The 27662-nt window shown below is 42.1% G+C and overlaps 1 protein-coding gene across 1 annotated transcript; it reads right to left on the bottom strand.

Moving 5' to 3' along the window:
• Window positions 1–41: 41 nt before the first annotated feature.
• FAM180A (family with sequence similarity 180 member A) lies at window positions 42–27428 on the bottom strand. The gene is made up of 3 exons (XM_020998160.2): window positions 26880–27428; window positions 2122–2222; window positions 42–836 (listed from the first exon to the last, which is right to left on the bottom strand). The coding sequence occupies exons 1-3, from the start codon at window positions 26953–26955 to the stop codon at window positions 492–494; spliced, it is 522 nt and encodes a 173-aa protein (XP_020853819.1). The 5' UTR covers window positions 26956–27428; the 3' UTR covers window positions 42–491.
• Between the last annotated feature and the right edge of the window lie 234 nt (window positions 27429–27662).

Here is a 27662-nt window from a genome sequence, read left to right as displayed (position 1 = left end):
TATTTGGTGGCTTTTGTGGAAGAAGTTGAGAAACATATCAATAGATTAACGTATTGTTTATTGTTCTAATGTCTCTATTTCCTACCAATGAAAATGTGGAAAAAGAGGTCCTTTAATCTTACTTTTCAGCTAATTAGCACCAAAGAAGAGGGATCAATTCCTCTTCTCACCACTTGTCCAGCCTCCTTCTCCTGCTTTGTACTCAGTCTAGAATAGTTTTCCTTGTCTGTATCTTCCACATGCCACTGAGGGTGAGCCATTTTATCCTTGGAGGTATCCTAAAAATACTGGCCTGTAGAATCTTGACCTGAAGCCAACATGTTTGTTGGAAATAGTCTGGAGTAAAGGAAGACAGGGTTATTTTTTTCCCTATTTTTTTATTGCTACCTCTCTTTCCAAGTAGAGTGTGCTTCTAGGTTATTGTGTGACAAGCTAGGAAAAGCCATGGGTTGCTGACATCTCTCCCTCCCCCTCAGTGTTCCAGGTGTCTCTCACTGGAAATGCTTGGGCCCAGAAGACCTCATCAAGTCATGTCTCAGAGCTTGGAAGAGGCTAAGGAGAGACTGGGCCCATATGTCTTTCTGGAACCCTTGGGCCAGGGCTGTTCTATAGGCCGTATAGGCTAGGGTTAGTGCTGTCCGTTCAAAATCTTCCCTTTTGAGAATGCCAATCCGCTCAGAGAGGTAAGCACTCAGCCGTCGAATGTCTGTGATGCTCTTGGGGATGACTTCATTGCAGATGGTGTTGAAGTCAGAGGCCTTCCGCAGGGAGGAGAGCTCCTCATCTTTGATGGAGATCTTTAGGTCTTGGCTGATCTCAAGTTCAGCTAGAAGAAACTGGTACAAGAAGTAAAATAGGGGAAAATGTTTTAGTCTGTTATTGGTGAAGACATAGCTGAGCTCATTATTAAACATTCATCATTCTCATCATCATACTTCTCTTTGTCTTTCAGAAAGTCAGGATTTTTTGAGGTGGAAAGGGGACTTTAGACTCTAATCCAATCCCAGAATTTTACAGATGAAGCAACGGAGGGACAGAGAGGTGAGAAGTGATCTGCTCAAGTTAACGTAGGTAGTTTGTGGCCCAGGCAGAATTAGAACCCTGGTCCCTTGACTCTCATTTCATTGCTCTTTATTCTATATTGCTGCTGAGTATACAGGATCCCTATCTAATAACAGTTAACAGTAGGAACAGCTGACATTTATAACAGACTTAAGGTTTGCAAGATGTTTTATGGACATTATTTCATTTGGGCCTAAAAATAAATCAACGACAGCCTTAGTCGATTAGCAACCAAACACATACTGAACATTTACTGAATAAGTGCTAGGCTCTGGGGAGAAGGGGGGAAGGTAATCCTTGAACTTTCTCTTCTCAGGAACAGCTAGATGATGCATTGGATAGAGCACTGGCCCTGAAGTCAGAAGGACCTGAGTTCAAATTTGTCCTCAGATACTTATTAGCTGTGTGACTCTGGGCAAGTCACTTAACCCTGATTGCCTCAAAAACCTCCTCAAAACAACTGCCTTTTTTCCACATCTCTGCTACAGTTTCCCTCGTCCTCTTAACTTCTGACAGAAATCTTGGAGATATCAAATGATTTGTCCAAGGTCCATACAACTGACAATAAGGATTAGAACTCTGTTTTTGTTGTTGTTGTTGTTGTTGTTTCAAGTTCAATGTTAAGGTACCAGGCAGAATTTTTATTACAAAATGTTTTATTGAGAGTTTTTCTTATCGTTTTAAAACGGTATCATTTCCCAATAACTGCTCTTCCCCATAAAGGGCCTTCCCTTATGACAAAGAAATACAGATAAGCCAAACAAATGTCTGCGTTGATCATGTCTAATCTCGTGCACAAGTTATCTGCTGCCTTCTACTGAGAGGAGGGAGACTTGTTTGTCTTCAGTCCCTGAGAGTCAAGACTGATCATTTCATTGATCTGAATGTTGATATATTTTAATATTGTTTTCCTTTCCATTGTTGTGGTAATTGTTTAAATTCTTCTCTTGGCTCTCCTTCCTGTTGCACTTTAGGGAGAGTTTCCAGAGCTTAGATCACTGCTGTTGCCTCCTTGCCAAAAGGGCAGTGTCCTCTGAGGGCCTGGGGTCCATAGCCTACCTCATAGAGTAGCTCTACCTCCTCTAGGGAGTTCTGCAGCACTGGATTGGCAGGGCCTGAAGACGATCTCTTAGACCGATGAGCAGAAGGGAAGAGCACAGCTGAAAGTGAAAAAAAAATACAAAGGGTTTCAGAGACAGGGATCTCAAGGTGATGGACATTAACCAGGTAATTTTGACATTAGTCAATATGCTAATGTCAGAGGTTGGATATGTGAGGGAGGGATGACAGACAGACTCTTTTGGTAGTAAGCACCTAGTTATTATACATAACATATATAGTCATTATATATTATTATATTACTATATATATTATATTATATATAATTATATATAACTATATATTGTTATATAATCATATCCTACATTGTATAATTATTATATATAACTATATGTGTTATAGCTATATTATATATCTATTATCTATTATATGTAGCATATTGCATATTATATATAACTATAACTCTCTATATAACTACAACTATATGTAAAACTCTATATAACTGTGTGTGTATATCTATCTATCTATCTATCTATCTATCTATCTATCTATCTATCTATCTATCTAGCCTAGCATGTTCTCCCTTCCCTTCAAGTAGCACCTACCTCCTAGGATTGTTGTGAGAATGAAATTAGATAATATTTGTAAAGTACTTAGCATAATGCTTGGTACATCGTAGGTGCTATAGAAATGCTATCACCATTATCATTATTACTGTTATTAGACTTCTTCCTTTGAGTTGCTCTTCTGGAAGAGCAACTGAAGGGAAGAAGTCTAAGAAGCAAAGAGAGTTCAGACTGTGGAATAGTTTCACAACACCCAGGCCTGATATCCCTTCAGGGCAGCACCTCTCATGCCTTGGATGCCTCGGGACCAGCTGTCTGTCCATGCTGCCACTTTGTTTTTCCTGGGGCCTCCTTTTCTAGCTCAGCATTTTATCTGGACTGACTCTCTACCCAGCTGTCCTAGGGAGGAGCCAGTGTTTCATTTTCCATTGATTTACTGTCCATTCTTGATGATCCTCCAGGTGGGAAGTCAGGACTACTAGGTTTTCTGCCAAGGGCTGGCTTCCAATAAAGGGGGATTTGATGTCCAGGGCTGTCTAGAAGCTTATGCCAATGGGCAGACTGGCTGCTCAGAACATTAGCAGGATTCATAACTTCAGGCTGTGGTGTTCCAGGACACTGCCTTCCAGGGTAGTGTTTGGCCCGAGGCTCACTGGAGACCAAAGACCCTTTCTTTATTTAGGATTTTAATGGTGTAACTGACAGGTAGGAATTTCCACCCTGGCCTTTTCACAGAGTAATCAGAGTGGATCTGTAACCTTAAGTAACAGGCAGAGCTGACATTTGTACAGAATTTTAAGGTTTTTACATTTGTTACCTCATTTGACTGTTCTCCTTTTGTGTCTGTATTCCTAGAGCCTAGCCCAGTGCTTGGGAGATCCTATTTTTTTTTTAAATTCCTCTGAGATTTACGTGAGCAAAGTAAACAGGAGGGTCTTCCAGATCAGGAGGTATGTCCTGTCCCTCCTGGCATTCATATGCTAGATGACCAGCCACCTTTTTGGTCTTCTTATAGTCATTCTTTTCTTTCTTCCTTCCTTCCTTCCCAACCTAACAACTTGGCACTACTGACCACGTGCTTCTCTCCTGTTCCCTGCCTATGGAATTCAGTCAGCTGATTTGTAGGGGATAGAAGGCAAAGTCATTCAATCTTCTCTATGCCATCTTTTTCATAAAGTCTTATCTACTACAGTAGGGTGGCTCAGTGGATTGAATGATGGACCAGGAATCTGGCAAGACCTGAGTTCAATGTGACCTCAGTCACTTAATAGCTGTGTGACCCTGAGCAAGTCACTTAACCTCTGTCTGCCTCAGTTTCCTCATCTGTAAAATTAAGATAATAATAGCAGCTAGTTTGAAGGTTGTAGTGAAGTTTAAATGAGATAATGTTTGTAAAGGGCTTTGCAAACCTTTAAGAGTTACTTGACTACTGGCTGTTATTACCATACCTATGAACTTGGCTTCCAGAAACATCTCTGGGAAGCAGCATCCTTTTTGCAGGGGAATAATAGCATCACAGAGAGATTGGGAGACCTTGTTTTCTGGGTAGAAGTGGGAGTTTTTAAAAAATAAAATGTTATGAGTATCTTTTGTTTTTATATTATTTGTATTCCCCGTTGTATTTGCCTCCTATCCCTTTCAGAGAGCCATTCCTTATAATCAACTAAGCAAAGTCCGATGTCATATGCAATAATAGGGTCACAGGAAACCAAAGCTCTTCTTCAGAGTAACACAGAATCACAGAATTCTAGAGCTGGGAAGAGGCTGGCAGATCAGCCCCTGATGTCTTCATTATAGTCCACGAAGAAACTGAAAGTGATCAAATCTGTGACTTACATGTCCCAGAGTTACAAAGCAGGCAGGAATGTACTAAAGAGAGCTGACTGTTAAATTTTCATTGTGAGCATTTACAACTCAGAAATCAGCAAATGTTTCAAGGCAGGGCTTGGCTTGATTTATTGTTGTGTTAAGTTTCTAGACTTTAGAAAGTGCATGTTAACATGCAGATTAAACTTAAAAGTGTCTGTACTCTTTTTTTTTCCCACAGAAAGCCAAAGTTGTTAAATATTTACCTGCACACACCATTGAAGCTTGTAGATCTGGGACCAGAATTCTAGCCTACCAGACTTCTGGTACAACACACTTTTCATTATATCCATGATATCAGATTCAAATAGAAAAAGGGTCACTAACCCGTATAGAAGTATTCCTCTGAGTTACATATTGGATTTGTTTTAAAATGTAATATTATCTGCATTTTATTATATTTTTATTTATTTTGTTGAATATTTCCCAATTACATTTTAATCTGACTCAGTTCTCTCTGTCTCTATCTCTTTCTGCCTCTTTCTGTGTCTCTGTCTCTGTCTGCATGCCTTTCTCTCTGTCTCTGCGTCTCTGTCTGTCTCTGTCTGTCTCTTTCTGTCACGCTGTCTCTGTCTCTCTCTAAGTTGAACAGAACCGATATGCCATTAGGAGGTACCTGGCTTGGTGGGTGAGTGAATGAGAAGACAGAAGATAGGTAAACTTAGAGGGTAGTCTGGAGAAGGCAGGTTGGTGTGGGTGAGACAGAGTTGGGAATGGTTTAGCAAAGTGACCACAGATTACTGGGAGTGGGGGTGGGGGTGTGTGCATGTATGTGTGTATGTGTGTGTGTGTGCACATGTGCATACACACCAATGTTTTTGCATGCATGTTATCATTTCTGGGAGAAGAGATCCTGGGTTACAAGGGGAAAAAAACAGAAGAACTCCTTTCAGAATTAGAGATTAATTGAAATTGATCAAATTGAGTCATCAATTTGATGACAACCCAGGGAGATGGGCTGACAGGGAGCATACTGCATGTGATCGACCCAGTAGCCAGGGCTGTTGTGGAGGAGATCCCTGTGTGGGGCAGCAAATTGGACCCCATGACTTCTGAGGCTCCTTCCAGCTCTAAGATTCCTTGGATCTGGGAGTTTCAGGGGTTGGTGCTTTTTAATTTCCTAATGCCACCAAAGGAGCCCCAGGCACCTCAGGGCTTTCTCTGATTCAGTCACAGCATGTATATATAACGGAAAAGAGAGCTTGGAGGCTTTGTAAGATGGAGAAAATGCCAGAATCAATTGACTTTTCTGCAAGTGAGGGAGAGGGGATTTCTGTTCTACCTAGGCCTCTCAGTTCTATCTAATTGAAGAGAAAGAATGCCCAGGCTCCCCTTAGTCTCTCTCTCTCTCTCTCTCTCTCTCTCTCTCTCTCTCTCTCTCTCTCTCTCACTCTCACTCTCTCACGTTCACTTCTGCCCATTACTTTTAGAAGCAAATAAAGAAAAATCTTCACTTTGGCTTTTAAAGTCCTTCATAACCTGGTCCCTTCCTTGCTTTCCAGTTTTCTTAACACTTTTCTCATTTCTATATATGTTACAATCCAGTGACCTCTACCTTCACGTCTGCCATTCCTCCCACAGGATGCTCCTTCCCTGGATTCCATGCCTTGGACTGGCTGTTCCTTATGCCTGAACATCCTGTTCCCTCATCTCACCGCTTGGCCTTCCTGACTCTCCATAAGACTCAGCTTAAGTCCCACCTTCCGTTTTCCCGGTTCTCCCCATTGCTAGTTCCTTGTCTCTGGGGTTATCTTCCATAGGACTCTCTCTGTACACAGTTGTTTGCACGTTGTCTCTCCAGCTAGAATGTGAGCTCCTTGAGGGCAGTAAGTGTTTTTGCCCTTCTTTGTAGCCTCATCACTTAGCACATTGCCTGGCACATACCTGTGGACTGATTGCCCCCTTTAAATCTGCCAACCTTTGGCTTCTTCATATCATCTTAGCTCTAAAGCTTGGGGTGGGGGGTAGGACCCAGGCTGCCTCCCTACAGAGGTGGATTATAGACAGAGTAACAAAAATAACCCCAAGGGCTTCAGGTAACTGACAGAGCAATCTAAGGCTGGGATGATCCCTGGGTCTGTTTTCCATCAAGGGATCTTATAGACTAGGCCTCTCTCAAGGTATCAAGTAAAGGTTCAGCAGGTTCTGTGCCTGGGTGTGCTTTCTGTACGCTCTCCTCCTTAGCCCAGAGTGTGCGCTCAGCCCAGGCTGGTGACTGACTGACTAGTAATTCACTGCTCTGTCATTGTCTTTGGCTCCTTTGGGCTTTTCTCTCTTATATTTCAGAAAAAGAAACAACCCAGTTGTCTATCCTGCTGTCAGTTTGACTCCAAATGTCTGTACACTTGCTGCTTTCTGTGATTTTATTGTGAGGCAAACAGCCTAGATGGAGGGAGAATCCCAGCAAGACAGCTCCACTCTGTATGGTAAAGGCAAGGAATAGGGATGGAATGGAGTCTAGATTCACCTTGTGCCTCTTCTTCCTCTCAGGGATAAGGGACTATATTTGGCGGGGGGCCCTTAGACCCTTCCCTGGCCCTGGGTTGTTCATCCAGGACAGCTTGTCATTGAGAAGAGTCTCTATCACCAAGATTGCCCTTTACTTTCCTCCTTTGATTAGGTAGCTTGTCTGCTCACATTCCTTCTGATGAGATGAAGGACCACTAGGCCTTTCCATCTGTTCTGCCTCCAAAAATCCTGCAGGCCTTATCGTCTGTCCAGTCTCAGGTCCTATAATCCCCTGGCCCTGTCATATTAACTACCTATGTAATGAAAGGCTTTCTGGGCCTTGTTATTCACCCCATAGGACTTCTGATCTTTCCAGCTGCTCTAAGCTGTCCTTTCTATTTGGTGTCCCCCACCCCCAATTAGAACATGCTCTTCCGCACACCCAGGCACAGAACCTGCTAAACCTTTACTTAATAGCTCGAGAGAGGCCTAGGCTAAAGATCCCTTGATGGAAAACAGACCCAGGGATCATCCCAGCCTTAGGTTGCTCTGTAAGTTACCTGAAGCCCTTGGGGTTATTTTTGTTATTCTGTATATAATACACCTCTGTAGGGAGGGAGCCTGTCTCCTGCCCACCACCCCAAGCTTTAGAGCCAAGATGATGTGAAGAAGCCAAAGGTTGGCAGAAGAGCACTCAAGAAGGTTAAAAGCAGCTCAGGCATGATAGAAACTGCACAAGATTTGGGGTCCAAAGACCTGGCTTCAAATCCTGCCTCTGTTATTTATCAACTGTGTGACCTTGAGCAAGTTCTTTCATTGCATCTGGGCCTCAGTTTCCTCATCTGTAAAATGAAGGGCTTAGATTAAATACCAAAGGCCATCATGGGACTCTAAGAAAAATGAATGAAAAAGCATTTAGTAAGTGTTTACTTTGTGCCAACCTCTGTGCTAAGTATTGATACATACAGAAAAATCAAGACAGTCCCTGCTCTCAAGAACACATTCTAATTAGGTGGAGATAACACAGAATATATGCTTCTTATTGCCATATATCATATCCTCTTATTGCTGTATGTTATATGGCATTCAGTGCCCACGGAACATGCAGATGCCTCACAATTGGTTACTTCTCTCTTTGTGTGTGTGTGTGTGTGAGGCAATTGGGATTAAGTGACTTGCCCAGAGTCACACAGCTAGCGTCAAGTGTCTGAGGCCGGATTTAACTCAGGTCTTCCTGACTCCAAGGCTGGAGCTCTATCCACTTCGCCACCTAGCTGCCCCAACAATTGGTTACTTCTCAGGCTTTGCCTTCTCCTTTCTCTCCTTCCCTTCGTCATTCGTGGTTAGAAGAAGGGCTGGGCTGTCTACTTGAATTTTCTTTTTCTATCCTCTCTTTTTTTTCAGGTAAATTTTGAATCATGTATAAGCATACTATAGCTGATTGAGAAGTGACCGATTTGAAAGAAGTCCGAGAAGCCTTTCACTTGATTTCTTTTGCTGCACACAGGGAATTGAGGCCATTTAGTTGATCCCCAAAGTAATGCTGATTTGCTGCATGGCCCTCCCTAAAAGCGAGACAGAGGGCTAGTGTCCAAACCTGGCCCTTGCTATCTATTTGTGATCTCAAGATAGCTTGCAGGTTGTGTGCTGCTGCCAGGAAATCCTAGCTCAGTGGTCTTCTACTTCTTAAGGAGTCCAACTCACACCCTTAACCACAGAACCTTATACGAGGCTGAGAGTCTCATTTCTCCCCTGAAACAGATGTCTTTTCTTTCCTCGGTGGTTGATGAAGCCACGTGGAGGATTTTTAAAGTAATTACTGCTTCTCTTTCTAAATGCTCGGCAACCGTGGTAGTTGTGGTGGCATTCCAGGTCACTTGTTCCACAGTCTGGGTTCACATGAGGTCACCGAAGCTCTTCTTACACGAGAGAGAATTGTCTCCATCTGTACCTACTGTTGAGCATTTTGAATATGTTTATATGACTGTCCTTCTACCTCTGCCCATACGGAGGTAGGACACAGAAGGAGATGCCGAAGAGGTTTTGCTCTAGTCTTCTGCAAGAAGATTTTAAGCTCCTGTAGGGTGGTTGGCATGTTTAGTGTTTCTTTAAAATAAGTGAATGAATGAATGAATAAGGATAAGAATTGTTTTTAGCTATTCTTTTTGTTGTTGTTGTTCAGTCGTTCAATTGTGTCTGACTCTCCATACCGCTCACTCCAGGCCCTTTTATCCTCCACCATCCCTCAAAGTCTGTCCAAGTTCATGTTCCTTGTTTCCATGATACTACCTATCCATCCCATCCTTTGCCATCCCGTTTTCCTTTTGCCTTCAATCTTTCCCAACATCAAGGTCTTTTCCTATGAGTCCTATATTCTTATTATGTGGCCAAAGAATTTAAGCTTCAGCATCAGGATTTGACTTTCCAGTGAACAGCCTGAATTAATTTCTTTAAGTATTGACTAATTTGATCTTGTTATTGTCCAAGGAATTTCAGAAGTCTTCTCTAACATTGCAATTAGAAATCGTTGATTCTGTGGCCCTCAGTTTTCCTTATAGTCCAATTTTCACAGCCATACATCACTACTGGAAAAACTATAGCTTTGACTATACAGCTCTTTGTCGGCAGGGTGATCTCTCTGCTTTTTACTATGCTGTCCAGACTTGCCATAGATTTCCTTCCAAGGATGGCACCCCAGTTCTTTCCACTATGTCACACTACCTGTTGTTTAGGATCTCTTGATTAAATAATTATGGCCTAGTAACATAATGGCTTATTCTAGTGCCATAAAAATAATGAATATGAGGCATATAGAGAAATATAGAAAGATGTCTATGAAGTGATGTAAGGTGAGATCAGCAGAACTGGCACTCTATATAATCTGACTTTAAATATTTTTTAAAAACTGGTAAATTAAGTAACAACATAATATTTAAATAAAAAATCTGAGAAAACAATAAAAGAGATGTTGCAAGACATTATAGGATTAATTGCTAAATGAATATTTCAGACAATAAGTGTTCTAAGAGTTAGAGATTGCTTTAAGCTCAGGTCTAGGTGAGTGGAAGTAGACGTGATGAGAACAGGTCTAACAGCTATTATTATCCTCATTTTACAGATAAAGAAATTGAGGTTTAAATGACTTCATCATGATTACATAGGTACTGAGTATTAGAGATAGTTTTCCAAACAGGTCTCTCCTGATTCCATATTCAGCATTTTTTCCGTTCTATAGTATTATCTCTTACCAAAAAATACAATTCAAAGCAAATGGCAATAATGTTATTTTTCAGTTGTGTCCTACTCTTCATGACTCCATTTGGGGTTTTATTGGCAAAGATGTAAGAGTGGTTTGCCATTTCCTTTTCTAGCTCATTTTATAGATGAAGAAACTGAGGCAAACAGGGTTAAGTGACTTGCCCAGGATCACACAGTTAGTAAGTGTCTGAAGCTGGATTTGAACTCAGGTCTTTCTGGCTCTAGGCCCAGTGCTTTATCTATTTCATCACTCAGCTGCCTTACCCTATCCCCCTCGCTCCTGCCCCAATAGTAATAATATCTAACCTTTATATTGGTCTTTAAGGTTTGCAAAGAGCTTTACAAATATTACCACATTTTATCCTCAGAACAACCCTGGGAGGTAGGTGCTGTTATTATTCCCGTTGTACAGATGAGGGAACTGAGGCAGGCACCGGTTAAGTGACTTTCCCACAGCCACATGATTTGTAAGTATCTGAGGCTGGATGTGAACTTAATGCTTCCTGACTCCAGGCCTAGCTCTCGATCCACTGGACCACCTAGCTGTCCTATTGAAGTTGGATATCAGTATCATCTTTATGGAAGGAGGGCAGCGCCTATATCCAAATGCAGAAGTGGAGGTCCAAAAGAAGCATGCCTAGACATCTAGTGAACCAGAAGTAAAATTAGAATAAAAGCTGGCCATAGGCAACATTCACAAAGTCATTGATGATTTACCATCTAGAAGGGGCTCTAAAACCCTCCTATTTTACAGGTGAGGAAATGGAGCCCTGGTGCAGTTAAGTGACTTACCCAAGGTCATGCAGCTGCTAAGTAACAAATAGAAGAATGAGTCCAGCTCTCACAGAATAATAAAACACAGAGCTGGAGGGGAGTTCAGAGATTTTCTAGTCCATCTTCATTTTTACAGAGAAGAAAACTGAGGCAGGAAGAAGTGTTCTAGGTCTTATAGCTAGTAAGTAGGAAGTAGCAGACTTGGCATTCCGTTCTAGAACCTTTGTTTTCAAATTCCAGTGCTACATGGGAACCTGTCTTTTCCCCTTGCCCCACATCTCTGTCCTGCTACCCTGTACCCTCCCTTTCATGTAAACCTGTTCTGGGAAAGAATTGGATAGCAGCCATTTATACCTTAGTATGAATTTAACTCAACGTTTGCCTCTCCTAGGTATATTTGCATTTAAGACTACCTTTGACTGTGGAAGCAAAGTCTTTGTATCCTGGCAGAGTGCCCTTCCTATGCCCCTAAGATCATTCTTCTTAGTTATTTAGCTTTGCATAAGAATGGCTCTGACCAGAGTCAGGTCTTCTGATGTCCAGACCTGGGGTCCCTGCATCCCATCATGGCTGAGGTACCAGAAGGATTCATAAACACTGCAGGTGACCTGAGAGTTCTCAGTGTGTCACAGAGAAAGCTTCCTGATTCAGAGTTAGGTTTAATACTAGAAACCATTTCCTTTCCCTCAGCTCTTGTCCATACTCTATCACCAAGGAGTACACATTGGTGGAGCTGATCTCTAATACGGTAAGTTCTCAGAGAGACCTCTTATCTTTTCAGAACATATATGAAAAAAGCTCAGATAACCTCAGAGAAAAATGACTCCCCTGTGTAGCAGAGAGAATGTTGAATTTGGAGTCAGAGGTATTGTTCAGTCATTTTCAGTTGTCTGACTCTTTGTGACCCAATATGAGATTTTTTTTTTGGTAGAGATACAGGAGTGGTTTGCCTTTTCCTTCTCCAGCTCATTTTACAGATGAGGAACTGAGGTAGGCAGAAGTTAAGTGACTTGACCAGGGTCACATAGCTAGTAAGTGTCTGAGGTCAGATTTGAACTCAGAAAGGTGAGTCTTTCTGATTCCCAGTGGGGTGCACTATGCTCTATGGCACCACCTAGTGGACATGGAGTCAGAGGACATAGATTCAAATCCAAGTTCTGTCACTACATAAGGCAGGGTGAAGTAGGTGGTACAATAGATAGAGCACCAGGCCTGGAGTCAGGAAAACCTGAGTTCGAATTTGGCCTCAGATACTTATTAGCTGTGTGACCCTGGGCAAGTCACTTAACCTCTGTTTGCCTCAGTTTCCTTATTTGTAAAATAAAGATAATAATAGCTTACAAGAATCAAATGAGATAATAATTGTAAAGTGCTTAGCATAGTGCCTGGCACATAGTAAGCACAATATAAATGTTAGCTATTATCTACCTTCTTTGGGACTCAGTTTCTTCATCTGTAAGAGGATAGGGTTGTACTAGAAGACCTCTAAGATACCTTCCATCTCTAGATTTATTATTCCATGATTCTAAATACAATAGAGAAAGATATTCCTTTCCTTGTGGTCAGCCCTAGGGTGGAACTCCCCAGCTGCTCCACATTTGCACACTTTTAACACCCAGTACATGAGGAAGGGAGGAGGGTCAATATATCTCCCTTGGAAATGTCAGAGGTTTGGATGGAGGATTTTATTGTGAAAGAGGTTGCCTATCTACTGCCAAGACAGCTAGATAAAAAGTGAAATCCAGTCCACCATTCTGATGTTTTGCTTACTTGATGGCCAACATCTCAATGTTTTAGTACATAGAGGTTTAAATGCTCCAAGTCCTTAAGCTAATACTATTTCTTCTCTATATCTCAATCTTCCTCAAAATACAAACCAGCCCACTTCTTCCCTGAAGCCTTCCTTGGTGACTCCATCCTGTGCTGGTGTCTCCCTTGTCCTTTAATACCTACTGTATTAAAGAGAATGTAAGTTTCTTGAGGGCAGGGACTGTTTCATTTTTTTTGTCTTTTTAATCCCCAGTGCTTAGTATGCAGTAGGTGCTTAATAAATGCCTGTTGATTAATGATATTATATTTCCTAATCATTTCACAATCCTAAGTCTTGTCTGCCCAACAAAATTATAAGCTGTTCATGGGCTGGAGCTAGGCGATGTGGTGTGGTAGAAAGGACATTAGTATTGGAGGTCGTAGGAGAGATAACAAGTCTAGAACTGAAAGGGATCTCAGAGGCCATCTAGTCTAACTCCCTTATTTTACAGATGAGGCAACTGAGGCTTAGGAAGGTAAAGTAACACACCTAGTAGGTCGACAAGGATTTATTAAGTGCCTACTATGTTCCAGGTATTGTGCCAAGCACCCAAGCAATCTTGCCTTCAAGGAGCTCACAATCTAACGGGGGTCACAGCAGGCAAGTAGCCATGTACAAACAAGAACTAGATAGGACAATTGAGGGGGGGATACTGGAAGGGGAAGGTACTAGCATTCAGGGGAATTGGGAAGGGCTTCTCATAGAAGCAGGATTACAGCTGAGACTTGAAAGAAGCCAGGAAATTCTGGAGGGGAAGATGAGGAGGGGAACATTCCAGGCACGGAGGAGGGCCAATGAAAATGCACAGAGTGGGAGACGAGGGTCTTGTCTGAGGAACAACAAGGGGCCCAGTGTCATAGAGCAAGTGGAGGGTAGGAGCATGTAAGGAAACATGCATTTATTAAATGCCTACTGTGTGCCAGGCACTATTGCTAAGAGCTTTATTGTCATTCAGTCTTCCCAACCCTAAGAGATAGGCTGTAAGAAGACTGGGAAGGTAGGCAAGGGTCAGGTTGTGAAAGGCTTTTAAAGCCAAATACAAGTTTTTAGATTTGATCCTGAAGGGGATAGGGAGCCATGGGAGTTTACTGAATAGGTGACATTGTCACCTACACTTTAGGAAGATCACTTGCACAGCTGAGTGGAAGATAGACTGGCACGAGGACGAACTTGTGGCAGGTAGACCAGCAGCCTACTGCAGCGTCCACGCATGGGCTGAGGAGGCTCTGGAGCAGGGTTGAGGCAGTGATGGAGGAGAGAAGGAGACATCCCCCAGGAACCGGAGATCTAAGCCAGGTTCTCTGACTCCAGCTCTGGGAGTGTCGAGAAGATCTGGGTTGAAATCCTGGCCCTGACGCCAGACTCCGAGCTGTTGCTGTTACTGCTGGATTCTTTGTGACCCCGTGGACCACAGCTCTCCAGTGGTGTTCATGTGTGTTTTTGGCAAAGGTACTGTAGTCGTTTGCCCTTTCTTTCTCCAGTGGATTGAGGCAAACAGAGTTTAAGTGACTTGCCCAGGGTTACCCAGATAGGGAATGTTTGAGGCCCGATGTGAACTCAGGTCTTCCTGACTCCAGGGTCAGTGCTCTATCCACTGAGCCATCCAGCTGCCTCTGAGACTCTGGGTAGGTCACTTAAACTCTCTGAGGATAAGAATACTTTTATTACTTTTTACATTGTGTTGTTTTAAGATAAATTTGGGGGGCAGCTGGGTGGTGCAGTGGATAGAGCACTGGCCCTGAAGTCAGGAGGACCTGAGTTCAAATCCGGCCTCAGACTAAACACTTGACACTTACTAGCTGTGTGACCCTGGGCAAGTCATTTAACCCCAACTGCCTAAAAAAAAAGATAAATTCAAGGTTTCCTCTTTCTATACATCTTCAATATCAAGTACAGAGCCAAAACTAAGACAAGCCAACCAAGGCTTTATCTGTGGGTGCCAGATTTTGAGAGGGCTGATAGCTTGTGCAATTGTCATCTGCTTAGAATCTTAGAAGAACCAATAGATCTTAGGACTTAATTAGTAAGAGTAACTAGGTCCAATGGGAAGTTCTGAGATGATCACACATTTCCCTCTGACTCCCAACCCTGTAGACCTCCTTTTGCCCCCCACAACTAGAGGTGGCTTCTCAGCTCTGACCTGCTTCTCCACCCCACTACTCAGGGAATTCTCCAGTGTATCAGATCACTTGCCCTAGGCCAGATAGTGCTACTTACCCTGGCACAAAATTGGCAAGTTTTGGCTTTGTCTTAGTAGAGTGATGGGTGCTTAGTAGGCGCTCAATTAATGCTATTGATTTCTTAAAGCAATCAGACACCTAAACATTTGAAAAATAAACCCTGGTGCTTGCTTTGAAGTTTTCTCTCCACTGTTACTGAATATGTGTAGAGTACCTTCTGGGCATTATTTTGTTTTGAGAAGCACTGAGTATTCTCTACAACATCCCCAGAGAAGAACATTAAATTCTATATTTCTAGGAATGGTTTGCTCACTAAAGGACATCCATCCACTCCTAAGTTTTCTCCCCAAGCAACTATAGACATCAGAGAAGGGAGAGCGCCACATCTCTGACTTCAGAAGTCATCTGACCCCTGAGGTATCACAATGAATAGGGTGCCGGGATCAGGAAGACTCATCTTCTTGAGTTCAAATCTGGCTTCAGATACTTATTAGCTGTGTGACCCTGGACAAGTGACTTTACCCTATTTGTCTCAGTTTCTTCATCTGTAAAATGAGCTGGAGAAGGAAGTGGCAAATCTCTCCAGTATCTCTACCAAGAAAACCTCAAATGGGGTTCAAAAGAGTTGGACATAACTGCATAACAACAAAAAGAAAGTCTGAGAAATCTTGCTAGGATTGCAAGATCCCATCAAGCTTGGTAGTCCTTCTCGTTATTACCCCCTGCCCCTCTGATTAGCAGGTGGTATCTTCAAACCCTCCATCTTAAGGAGGGAGCTCTCCTCACTTCTCACCTGGCTGCACTATTCTGGGACTTCTTTGCCTTCTTCTTCACGCCCCTGAGTGGGTCACCTCCTCCCTCCCCTTCCCAGAATTCCAGCTTCCTTTTGCGTGTTTTCTCCCTCTATTCAATTGTAAGCTTCTTGAGAACAGGTACAGTCTTTTTTTGTTCCTATTTGTATCCTCAGCACTCAGCACAGTGCCTGTGATGTTTATTGACTGATGGCTAAATACAGAGTTGGAAACAAGACAGAGGTCAAGTTCACAAGGCGGTGTTACAGTCTTTCTGTGGTTCTCTCAGGTACTCTGCTTAAGTCTTGGGAGTCACAGTTTTGTGAATGCATAGTCCAGGTAATGAGGCTTTCCTTAGGCTCGCTCACTTAAAACTGAATAACTGAATGAATATGATGAAAAGTATTTCTTAAGCTTTCACTTTGTGCAAGTGCTGAGCTAAACACTGGAGATGTAAATGCAAAATCCTCAGGGAGCTTCCATTTGATTAAGTAGAGACCGTAGTAATGTAGGGGAGTGGTGGCTGAGGGGTGTTTTGGTTTGGAATGTCTGGGGTGGTGAGTGGGTGGAGCCATCAGAGAGTACATTGACACACCCTTCCCAGTTACAAGGGCAGTATTGATTTGATTACTGTTCCGAAATGAAGAGGGTGTGTGTGTGTGTGTGTGTGTGTGTGTGTGTGTGTGTGAGGGGAAGGAGCAGCATAAGACACAGTTATATGCCACATGATTCGTTAACCATCTTCTACAAAAATATCTTTTATCAAATTTATACCACCTTTTTATTAACCTTTAATTTCTCTTTTGATAATACTAGAGCACAGGATAAAATAATATAACCCCTAGGGATGAGTCAAACATTCTTATCACTAAACTTCACTGTTACTAAGTTGTGCTTATCCAAGCCTTTCTTACCCACAAGATTGACCTTAGTCTTTTTCTCAGTTTTCATTCCCTTCTAATTCACTCAAATGTACGTGTTAACCATGTCCCTAACACCATACTTAACTCTGGGAAACATCAACCATCCCCTTCTGCCTGGAAGACACTGATTTTAATTTCTTCCAGGAAAGATTATGCTTGTGTACTGTTCTGAGCTCTCAAGCCGTCTATGTAACTCACAACAGAATCCATACACTCCCAAATGGAAACCTTTTCAATAATTTCCCTTGATGAACTTTCTCCATTTTATAACCTGGCTTTTGTCCACCACCTATGGCTGATTGCTATAGATTTTCCAAAGGGGGCAACCTTCTTCCGCTCTCCCACCCTTAACTTCTGAACAGTTAAAATATATCTGAACATGACAGAATAATTTGTCCAGTTCAGAGTGTGGGAAAACTGCCGTCTCTATTTAGTGGCAAGTAACAGCGGCGCTAGAAAAGCCTTGTAGCAATCAATCCGACTATGTAATATAGAATGCCATTTGCAGCATTACAATCAATATGTTTTCATGAATCAGACTAGGCAACTTTTTATGGAAATGAGTGGGTGTGGAAGGGAAACGCTGTCATTTATAAAAGAGCCTATTTCAGGTCCTGCTGATGTAATTTACTTTTTTGCTTCTGGGTCAGGCCTTTGGAAACAGAGCCTTGTTCTGAGGAAGCTGGAAGCAGAGCCCAATACAGTGGGGTCCTCTGGGAGCACACATGTGGCCACTTGTGAAAGGAATGGAAACTAGCCAGCTTCCCTTGGCCCGAACCCGAGCCCTCCGAGCTGCACATGTGGTTAACTAAGTGGAGGTGCTACAGAACACCAGAACAGAATGAATGGAGGAGTAAATGAGGGGGCTAAAGAATGGCCTAACTGTAAGCCATCGTCACCCACTGTCCCAGGATGTCCGGGAGAGAAGATTGTGTGAGCCAAACATAGTTAGAAAATAGACTTGTAAGAATGAACTTGCTCCCTACCGATGATAGTAGCGCGGTCATTCCATTGAATCAAATGAAACTTTTTCTTCGATATTAGTAATTGTTTAATAATTTCTTCCTGTGACATTTTGAAAGCTGACAACCTAGTAAGGCTCTATGGACATTGGGCATGAACTCTCCTGTGTCCCCTGACAAGGCTGAGCAGAGATGACTTTGCACTGGGAAGGGAGCCAGGGTGGAACAGAGGAGGTGGCCTAGCTCCCTCTGCTTCGCTTCCCTGGCCACAGGTGCGTCATTCTTTCTCAATTCAGCTGAGAGATATTGACCCTGGCCTGGAAAACTGCTCTATGGTGCTGAATCCTAGAAAGCGGTCTGTAGGCCGGCTGGGAGCAAGAGAGGAAAGTTTTCACAGTATCTAGCTCTGGAAGGGTCTTCTTACTCAACCCCCTCCTTTTACAGATGAAGAAACTGAGGCTCATTACCTTAGATAACTCCTGGTATGGAAAAATCCCTTTACTATATGGATTGGAAATCCAGAGATAATGTAAGCAGAGCACTATATGAATGTGAACTATTATTAGGCAGAATTTGAACCCAGGTCTTCTTTTCTCCAAATCAAGCCCTCTATCTCCTATAGCCCAGTAGCCTTAATAATTGATTGTCTTTCTCAGGATGTGCTCAGATGATGTGTGTGTATGGTGGGGTCAGATTGTACATAGTGGTGCTATAGGGATTCTCTTGGAAGCCCTAAACTTCAGGTTAGTTCTAATTGGTATGACAACTAGATTGCACAACTGGTGTCTACTTTAAGGCTTGCTCTAAAACCAGAATGGTTTCTGGGTTCAAAGGTTCATCAAACTGGAAGGTGCCTTGGGTGCCATCTGACCTAGCTTCTTGATTTTATAGAGCCCCATCTTACTCTGAAGTCCACAGAGTTAAGTTGCTTTTGTGATGCTCCCTACCCTTTTGTAGCCCTTCATTTTGCAGCTCTAGCACGGAGCTCTTTTGGATGGGATCTGAGATTTTATCATTGTGGGCCACTCCTTTCACAGAGGAACATTTCACTTTTCACCTTTAACATCCACCTTAGCCAGGTGGGGAAGCACATTCCTATAATCCTTGCTATTGGGAAGGCTGAGACTGGTGAATTGATGAAGTTTGGGAGTTCTGAGCTATAGCAGGCTAAGCTGATTGGCTGCCCTCACTAAGTCTGGGACCAACATGATGAAGTGGAGTGGCCATCAGGCTGCCGAAGGATGACTGGACCAAGTGAGATCAGAACCTGAGCTGGTTAAAGTTATTGAACTGATCATTAGTGGGATAAGGCTCATGAGTGGCACTTCTATCTAGGGGTAGAGAGGAAAACCAAATCTCAAAAAACAAAACAAATAAACAAAAACCATATAATCTTAGCCAGTTTTCTAAGTCACTGAATCGCTGAATGGTACAGAGTACTTGCCCAAGGTCACACAGCTAATACATATCAAATGTAGGATTTTTACCTAGGTCTTCCAGATTCCGAGGCTGGCCCTCTATCCACTATGCCATGCTTACATAGATAAAGACATTATTTATTAAGAACTAGCTAGGTGCCAGGCACTATCCATTGAAGGCACTATTTATCTATCTAAGCTCATCAAAGGAATAAAGCATAGAAATAAATGTCAGGAGAGTCAGGAAAGAAGGGAGCTGAAAAAAAGGAAGGTGTACATCCAGACAGGGCCACGGCATAAAACTTGAGAGAGTCAGGAATGGCAGTAAGCACGGGGGGCTTCAGCACTTCCCCCACTGGAGGTTCTAGGTAGAAACTCACAAAATGGAGGAGAAGGCTGAAGAGGTGGATGCATCCACAGCTTGAGAAGGCAACTGGGGGGCTAGGGTAAAGGTATAAAAGACCAAAGGAGTCAGGTGTAGAGCTGAGTTGGAAGTGATCATGTAATATTGCATTTTATAATTATTTATAGTTAGAACTATCTATAACTTAAACTTATGGATACTTACAACTCTTAAGTTGTAATCACAGTGCCTGGCACATAGGAGGCAATTAATCAATGTTTATTGACTGATTGACAATAACCAACCACCATTTCAAAGGACTCGTGGTGAAGCTTGTTATCTGTCCCCAGAGAGAGAGCGCTAATGGACTTAGGGTGCAAGCTGAAGCATATCTTCTTTCTTTTGTTTTCTTTTTCTTTTTTTGATATGGCTAATGTAGGAATTTGTTTTACATGATTGTACATATTTGCAATGAGTTTTGTTTTTATCACTTAAAAAAATATTTTATTGACAAGTCAGATTGTAAGCCTCATGAGGTCAGGGATTGTTTAGCAGGTGTTTGTTGGATGTGTAAGGATGAGTTGGTAATGCATGATTATTGCTGATTGGAGTGGTGCAATTAAATTTGGAATCAAAAGGCCCACTTTTCCACCATGTCTAGATGACCTCTAAGGAACCTTCTAGCCCTATGTCCATGATCCTTTGATTCCATGAAAAGTCACTCAGTTAATGAGGGGCAGAATCAGTACTAGTACCTGGGTCTCTTTACCCTCAGTCCAGAATTCTTTCCCTCTAGGATTCCTGTGGGCTCTTGGAGGCCGGAATTGGTCCCCACCACCATAACTCCTCCAAAGCAGTGTGGATTGTCTAGAACCATCCACTTGGGACTTAATGGATTTCTGGATCTAGACTAGGCACTTAATAACTTTTCCCTCTGCTTCCAATGGTAACTGCAGTCAGTGAGTCTCATGATTTCCTAGTTTAATTCCACAGTCCAGGGAGGACCTGAAGGGTGGGTTCAGAACGCTATATGGCCAACTTGTGCAACCTCTTGGGAGGAGATATAAGCATTGGAATGCTCTGCTCTTTAGAGAATATCAATCAGTGGGGTTGGGAGTGGGGGAAGGAAGGGAGAGGCTATATGAAGAACAGAAGACAGTATGAAGGAATGGGACCCCAGTCAGGAAAAAGAGTCAGTCTCCAGTTGCACCTGGACCCAAAGGGAGTTTTCCATCTGCTTCTTCTTTCCTACTGTCATGCTCATTCTTTATTGGATGGGCATACAGACCCATGTGGATGTGGCCCCTTTTGTACTCACTATATTGCTGCCATCAAGCTATTAAAACTGCCATTAAGATTTTCAAAGTGCTTCCATTACCCCCCAAGTCTTGTGGCTTAAATTTATGGACCTCTTTTTTTCTCCTTGGAGAAAAATTCTTTGACATTTGGTTTTTAGATAGGTCTTTGTTAGTACTTAAGGGAAACCAAGTTAAATAAATGGAATTATAGAGTACACAATTGTGAAATGATGGACTTTGGAAATCTGATGCCTTGATGTGGTCAAAGAAGCTGGCATTTGTCCATTAGACACCCATCTGCCTACATCTAGGTCTAGCTAGATCTAATGTGCAGTCAGTCAACACTTTACTTCAGGAGAATGACTTTGTCTTTTTTTCCCTATAGAGGTGGTAGTTTGCGGGAAAGGACACTATTTAGAATCAGAAGAATCAGGTTCAAATCTCAGCGCTGTCCCTTAACTACCTATATGATCTCAAGCAAGTCATTTTAGCTAATATCTTTATCAAGAAAAGGAACTGGAAGGGTAGTCATTTTGGTGTTTTATAATAAAATAAATGTGACACTGATTTACTTGTGTCTCACCTTCTCCAATGTGCATTTTATTTAAAAGCTAAATCCTACTGTTTTCTGAATGAATTTTAGTTGTCTCTCAGATACAAGCTCTCTCCAGCATGGAACCTGGCTATTTTAAAGGCTAAATTAAAAATTGTTACTCCAAGATTCAAGAATATTGAATGACTATAAACTATCTTAAAGTTCTCTAAGCCTCAGTTTCTTATCTGTAAAAGGGGAATAATCATCTTTTTACCACCTACCTCATTGAGGTGTTGTGAGGAAAATATTTGGTAAACTTTTAATGTACCATAGAAATGTGAGCTATTATTAGACTTTTCTCAGCCCAATCGTTTCTATTTTGAAGTTGTCTGCTTTCTACCATTTTCCTAAATCAAAATTTCCAAATGTCAGGGAGTCTACCACATTAGCATGACCCCACCCAGATTTGCTGTGTCATGGTGCCCCACCCTCATTACCATGGCAATGTTTACAGGTTCACAGTACACACCCAACACTTTCTAGTCACACAGTACAAACCCTGTATACCGACAGAGATGACCAATAGTTAGGGCTTTTTCTTATAAAAAGTATTAATGGATACTTTTAACCACATTCCAGGGGGTATATAGTTTCATCTTTTTTAATCCCAAAGTAATTAGACCAGAAATTCTGTGCTGGAGAGTTCTAGTTTGCATATTCATGACTTGCCTCATACTGAATCTTTGAACATGTCCTTTCATTTATATATTTTATGTCTCCCTGGTTCCTGATCCCTTTCTGTCCCCTTTCCCTCTTTCTGATTCTTCCTTTTCATTCATTCCCACTTTCTTCTTTATCTTTTCAACTCGATTCTCCCCTAAGATATCTGCACCTTCTGTTGTAATGGGAAGCATGGGGGTCATGAAAGAAAATGCAGAAAATATTATTTGGAGTATACATGGCCTCCAGTCCTAGGTTGTAGTACAGTCTTTGACAAGCACCGGAAGTTTCTTCCTCCCTCCACTCTATTTCCTTCATCAATTGCTTACATCAGGTAGCATACATTGCCTTATCAGAAATTCAGTATCGAGATACAGTGTGGCTTAGTGGTTGGAGAGATATCCTGGGCACCAGGGAGACCTGGGTTAAAGGGCTGCCTTTCACACATATTGGCTGTATGACTCTGGGCAAGTAACCCTTCAGTGCTCTAAGGTTTCAACTATTAAGATTATATGGTGCTGATTTGTCTTGAAGGAAAGTTCCTCACTAGTGCAAGTTTCTCACCTTATACTATCACTACTCTAGTCCTTATCTCTGTCTTCCAAGGGGAAGAAATCGGGCTTATCACAGATTTAGAGTTGTAAGGGACCTCAGAGATCATCTTGTCCATAGTACTTTAAAATATATACATACATATAATGTGTATGTGTGTATATATATACATATATATAATGTGTATGTGTGTATATATATACATATATATAATGTGTATGTGTGTATATATACATATATATATATAATGTGTATGTGTGTATACATATACATACATATGTGTATGTGTGTGTATATATACATATATATAATGTGTATGTGTGTGTATATATATATATGTGTGTATATATATATGTGTGTATATATATATATGTGTGTATATATATATATATATGTATATACATACATGCATACACATATATATATATATAAAATCTAAAGCCCTGAGAAGTCAAATGACTTGCCTGAGGTGACTCACACTATAAGTGGTTGAGATAGGATTTAAACTCAGACCCTCTGATGCTAAGCTCTTCATACTTTCCACTATAAATACATTGTGTACCCAACCTTCATTTGTTTTCACCCATCTTTGCTAGAAGCTGATAAGGGAGGTATGCTTACTCTTTGAGAAAAGGAGGTAGAGGGGACATATTCTAATGGAGCTACGTGGAGGTTCTAAGCTCTCAGTCTGCTGAGAAGCCAGGATAGAGCTCCTGCCTTTACTCACTTAAGAAAGAAGGAGCCTGGAGCCAAGGAAGATTGATGGAGGAGAAATCAAGTAAGACACATTTTCTCATTGAGGGAAAAATTATAGCTGTTAGTTTGGACCACGCAAATAGTATATGTGTTCCATGAAATACTTTTTTTTTAAACAAAGTATTTCTAATAGTAATCATGTTGTTGTTCAGTCATTTCAGTCATGGCTGACTCTTCATGACCCATTTTCGGTTTTCTTGGCAAAGATACTGAAATAGGTTGCCATTTCCTTCTCCAGCTCATTTTACAGATGAGGAAACTGAGGCAAATAGGGTTAAATGACTTGCCCAGGGTCACATGGTTAGTCAGTGTCTGAGACCAGATTTGAACTCACATTTCCCTGACTCCAGGAATAATAATAACAGCTTGCATTTGTATAGTGCTTTAAAGCTTACAAAATACTTTACACACATGATTTCATTTTACTCTCAGAACAACCCCGGGAGGTAGGTGCTATAATTATCCCCACTTTACAGATGAAGGAACTAAAACAAAGAGAGGTTAAGTGAGTTGCTCAGAATCACACAGCTAGTAAATATCTGAGGCTGGCTTTGAACTCTAGTCTTCCCCACTTCCAGTCAAACACTTCATCCATTACATGACGCTGCCTCCCAGGGCAGTGAGTTTACTACATATACTTGACTACACCCAGAGCCTAATGCAGCATCTTGCTCATACTTGGGACTTAAAGATTATTTGTTGAATGAATGAGAAGACATTATGCCTCCATTCCTGAGTTGTGGAGGATAAAGAACAAATATAACTCGGTCTAGAATATAATTAAGTGCTAAATAATGTGGTAGAAATTAGTATGGGTAAAACTGGCCATCTTCTATACTCAGAAAGGCACTGAATATCTTTGTGAACTGGAGTTTCTTTCTTTGTGGAGTCAGCCACACAGGAAGGAGGGGGAGTGTGAGTAGGGGTGCAGGTGGGATGAGGGATTTCAGCCTCCAGCTTCTGATTATTTAGCTGGTTTTGAAACAGGGAAAGTGTGATTTGGGGAAGCCATCATACACACTTTTCCTTACTTCTCTATTTGAATGAATGAAAAAAAGCATTTCTTAAACACATGCTAAGCACTGTGCTATGGCTAGTGTGTTTTTGAGCCATCTGTCCAGAGGATGAGGTGCTTGTGGCTTGCTATGCAGGGCTTCCTTTCTTGTCTGAGTAAATTAGTGGAAATTCCCTTGTGAAATTTGGCATAAAAGAAGGTTTGTACTCCTGGAAGGAATAAATCTCAGCCTATTGTTAGCTTCTTTTCAGAATTTCACTCTCTGACAGTTCATGTGATCAATTCAAATCCATTTTAAACAGCATTTAATAAGTGCATACTATATTCAAGGCACTTTGTCCCTATCCTTAAGGAGCTTACACTCACAGAATTAGAGAATTAGAGCTGGAAAGGACAGTAGAGGTCATCCAATTCCTCATTTTTGTGGATGGAGAAACTGAAATCCAGAGAGCTAGAAAAGTGACATGTTCAAGGTCACAAAGGTAAACTGGAGAGTTGGAATTTGTATTAAAGTAGTCTGACTCCAGAGTCAATGTTCTTTCCATGGATCCACCCCATTTCCTTGTCTACCTGAAGGAGCAGATACAGCTTTTAGCACCTAAAGGTGATGCTCAGGTAGAGTTGGGAATAGGCAAAGTATGTGTGTGTGTGTGTGTGTGTGTGTGTGTGTGTGTGTGTGTGTGTGTGTGTGGTGGTGGTAGGTGGGTGTATGTGGGTAGTGGTGAGGGGTGTGTGTACATGTGTGTGTGGGGGAGTGATGGTGGGTGTGTATAGGTGTGTGTGTGTGTATGTGTATGTGTGTGTGTGTGTATGTGCGTGGTGGTAGTGATGGTGAGGAGCATAAATGAACAGTGTAGTCACCAGAAAGAAAGAAGGTAAAAACCAGATGAATTCCACACAGTATGGTAACAGTGCTTCATTATTCAGAGCCTCTTAAGGAGAAATTTTTAGTCTCTAAGATCTCAGGTTTAGAAATGAGAGGATTAAGAAGGGGGAGGAAAGGGGTGGGTGGGTGGAGGGGTTCTTTGGTTTGCTTGGGGAACAAATACCTACACGGGGGAAAATGTTGCCGTGTTGTCTGCTTATTGTCATGCCCTTTCCACACCTCCTCCCCAAATCCACCTCTCTCTCCTTCGGTTCCCCTCCCTTCCAGTCTTAGGAGAGCCTCCAGATCACTATGTTGATTTCCTTACCATCTGGGGTTGCATTAAGCACCTTCTTCACATGCACCATCCAGCCTATTACAAAAAGAGCTCACTTCTAGGCAACCATGATCAATTCCTGACGAAGGAGAGCTTCTAATTAGAAGTGGAGCCTGTGGGGTTGGCGTTATTGGTCCCTCATTTCCTCAAAGTGATAAATTTAACATGAACTCTGGGGCCTTGCCAGCCTCAGCTCCGAGAGGGTTGTGGGTCACAGGAATGCAAAGTAGAACCGTTTCCTCTGCCCTAACTGTTAGCCTGGCTTCTGGGAAGTCAAATCCTGTGAGAAGGGACGGAAGCAATAGGGGAAAAGAGTCTCTCTTCTCCTAATGGGGAGGCCTTGCTGATCCCCTCCCCATGTAGAGAAAGCTCCTTTTTGCAAAGAGAAATAGCACATGTTATTTCATTTGATAATTACAACAAGACTAAGAGGCAGGTGTGATTATTGCCCCCATTTTACATATAAAGAAACCGAGACAGTGGTTAACTGACTTGTCCAGGGTCACACATTTGAACTAAGATCTTCCGAACTCCAAGTACAACATTCTATCTATTGGGCTACCTAGCTAACCCATTTGTTATGAGGGTTTTCTTTATCTTTTTTTCTTCTGGGGGAAGAGGCGATAGAAGGGAGAAAAAAAATACTTCTTAATTTAAAAAATTAATTTTAAATTAAAATTTTAAGTTAATTAAAAAATAAAACAAACAAAAAACCCAAAGAGAAATAGTATGCCTGCTGGCTGCCTTTGTTAGAAATGCATTTCTTATCACAGTGACAGCTCTGGCTAGCTGGAGAGATGAACAAAGTTCCCGCCAACAGGCAACCTCGCCTCTATGCTAGTAAGTTGGGCAAGACTGCCTGCTGCCCTCTAGGAGGAAGGCATGATCATTCTCCAGCTCCATCTCCAGACTGGCTGGTCCCTTGAGATGGAGAGCACAGCACCTGCTCACAGCTGGCCGTAGAAAGGGTCCTTCCTTGCTAGAGCAGCCAGTGTGTCAGTGAGAGAGCTCTTAATGTTTTCCTGGGGGAAAAGAAATGAGGGAAAGATTCTGCCCTAGGGCATCAGGAAGGTCTACTCTCTGGCTCCTGTGCCAGGCTCTCTTTCTGCTGCCTGATCCCATTTCCCGCCCCCCTCCCTTTTTTTAAAGTATCACTTCTTTCTCCACCTGTCACGGGATAAAAAAGTCAGGCATTACAGAAGGGTAGTCTAGTGAAGTGAAACGAAAATAGAATAGAAAATCAGAATGTTCTAGGGTTCCCTTCTCCCTCCCCTCCCACCCATAACCACTTAAAAAAAATTTTGGAAAGAAAAAAGCCATACATAATAAAAGACAACTCACCTCTGCTCCATCTGCGGGCCAGGGTAGCTTGAGCATTGTAATATAGCAAGAGAAGCATTAATGTCTTCCAACACATCTTTTACTTCAAGTGAAAAAACACCTTTAAAGCTACACAGAACCCCAATATCTGTGGGTGTTGCAGCATATAAGTCGACTAAGAAGTGTGTATCTATCTTATTGCCCTTCCCCTCTCAGAAATTGAGAAACGCCTTCCCCTTTCCTTGGAAGGAAGGACCTGCCTGCCCTCCTGGGTGGGACAGAAGTCAGCACCTCTTAATCCAGCTCTCCCTGGAATTGGGGGACTCCGCTTTCACAGACAGACTCTGTTTTTGAGCACATCTGGAGTGACTCATGGGGCATGTGATTTCCTTGGCAGAAGGGTGGATAAATATAATTTCTGTACTTAAGTTCCATGTGTTGGATGGACCCACTGGAACTTTTCTTTAGCAAATAGACACAGGGAACTTCTTTAAGGAGCCTGGTGAAAGGTTGTCTCAGTTCTTCAAGGTTCCTGGGACACAGTAGCAGGAAATGGAGAGAAGATGAACAAAGATGCCTAGTCTAGGATGGAAGTATCATAGCTTTGGGGATTTTCAGCAAATTGCCCTCAGGACAGTGAAAGCATTTCGTCGCCTGAGGCAGGATGTCAATTAGATATTTTTCTCTAGGGACAGAACTAGGAATTTCTTTGCCTGGGGCCAAGCCTGAGAGCTGTTTCCTAGAGTATGAAAGGGAGGAAAGTTCCTAACTTTGTCATCAGGCTTCAGTGAAAGAGAAGCTCTG

This window comes from Phascolarctos cinereus, unplaced genomic scaffold (assembly GCF_003287225.1).
Source record: "Phascolarctos cinereus isolate Bilbo 61053 unplaced genomic scaffold, phaCin_HiC Scaffold_1;HRSCAF=81, whole genome shotgun sequence".
In the NCBI taxonomy this organism is placed as follows: Eukaryota; Metazoa; Chordata; class Mammalia; order Diprotodontia; family Phascolarctidae; genus Phascolarctos; species Phascolarctos cinereus.
This window is presented reverse-complemented; position numbering and strand designations above follow the sequence as displayed.

Coding starts and splice junctions, on each gene's coding strand:
- FAM180A (XM_020998160.2), bottom strand. CDS start 26,955: ATGTGTTGGAAGACATTAATGCTTCTCTTGCTATATTACAATGCTCAA. Junction 2,223..26,879: donor GGCCCGCAGATGGAGCAGAG/GTGAGTTGTCTT, acceptor TTTCACTTTCAG/CTGTGCTCTTCCCTTCTGCT. Junction 837..2,121: donor AGGTAGAGCTACTCTATGAG/GTAGGCTATGGA, acceptor TTCTTGTACCAG/TTTCTTCTAGCTGAACTTGA.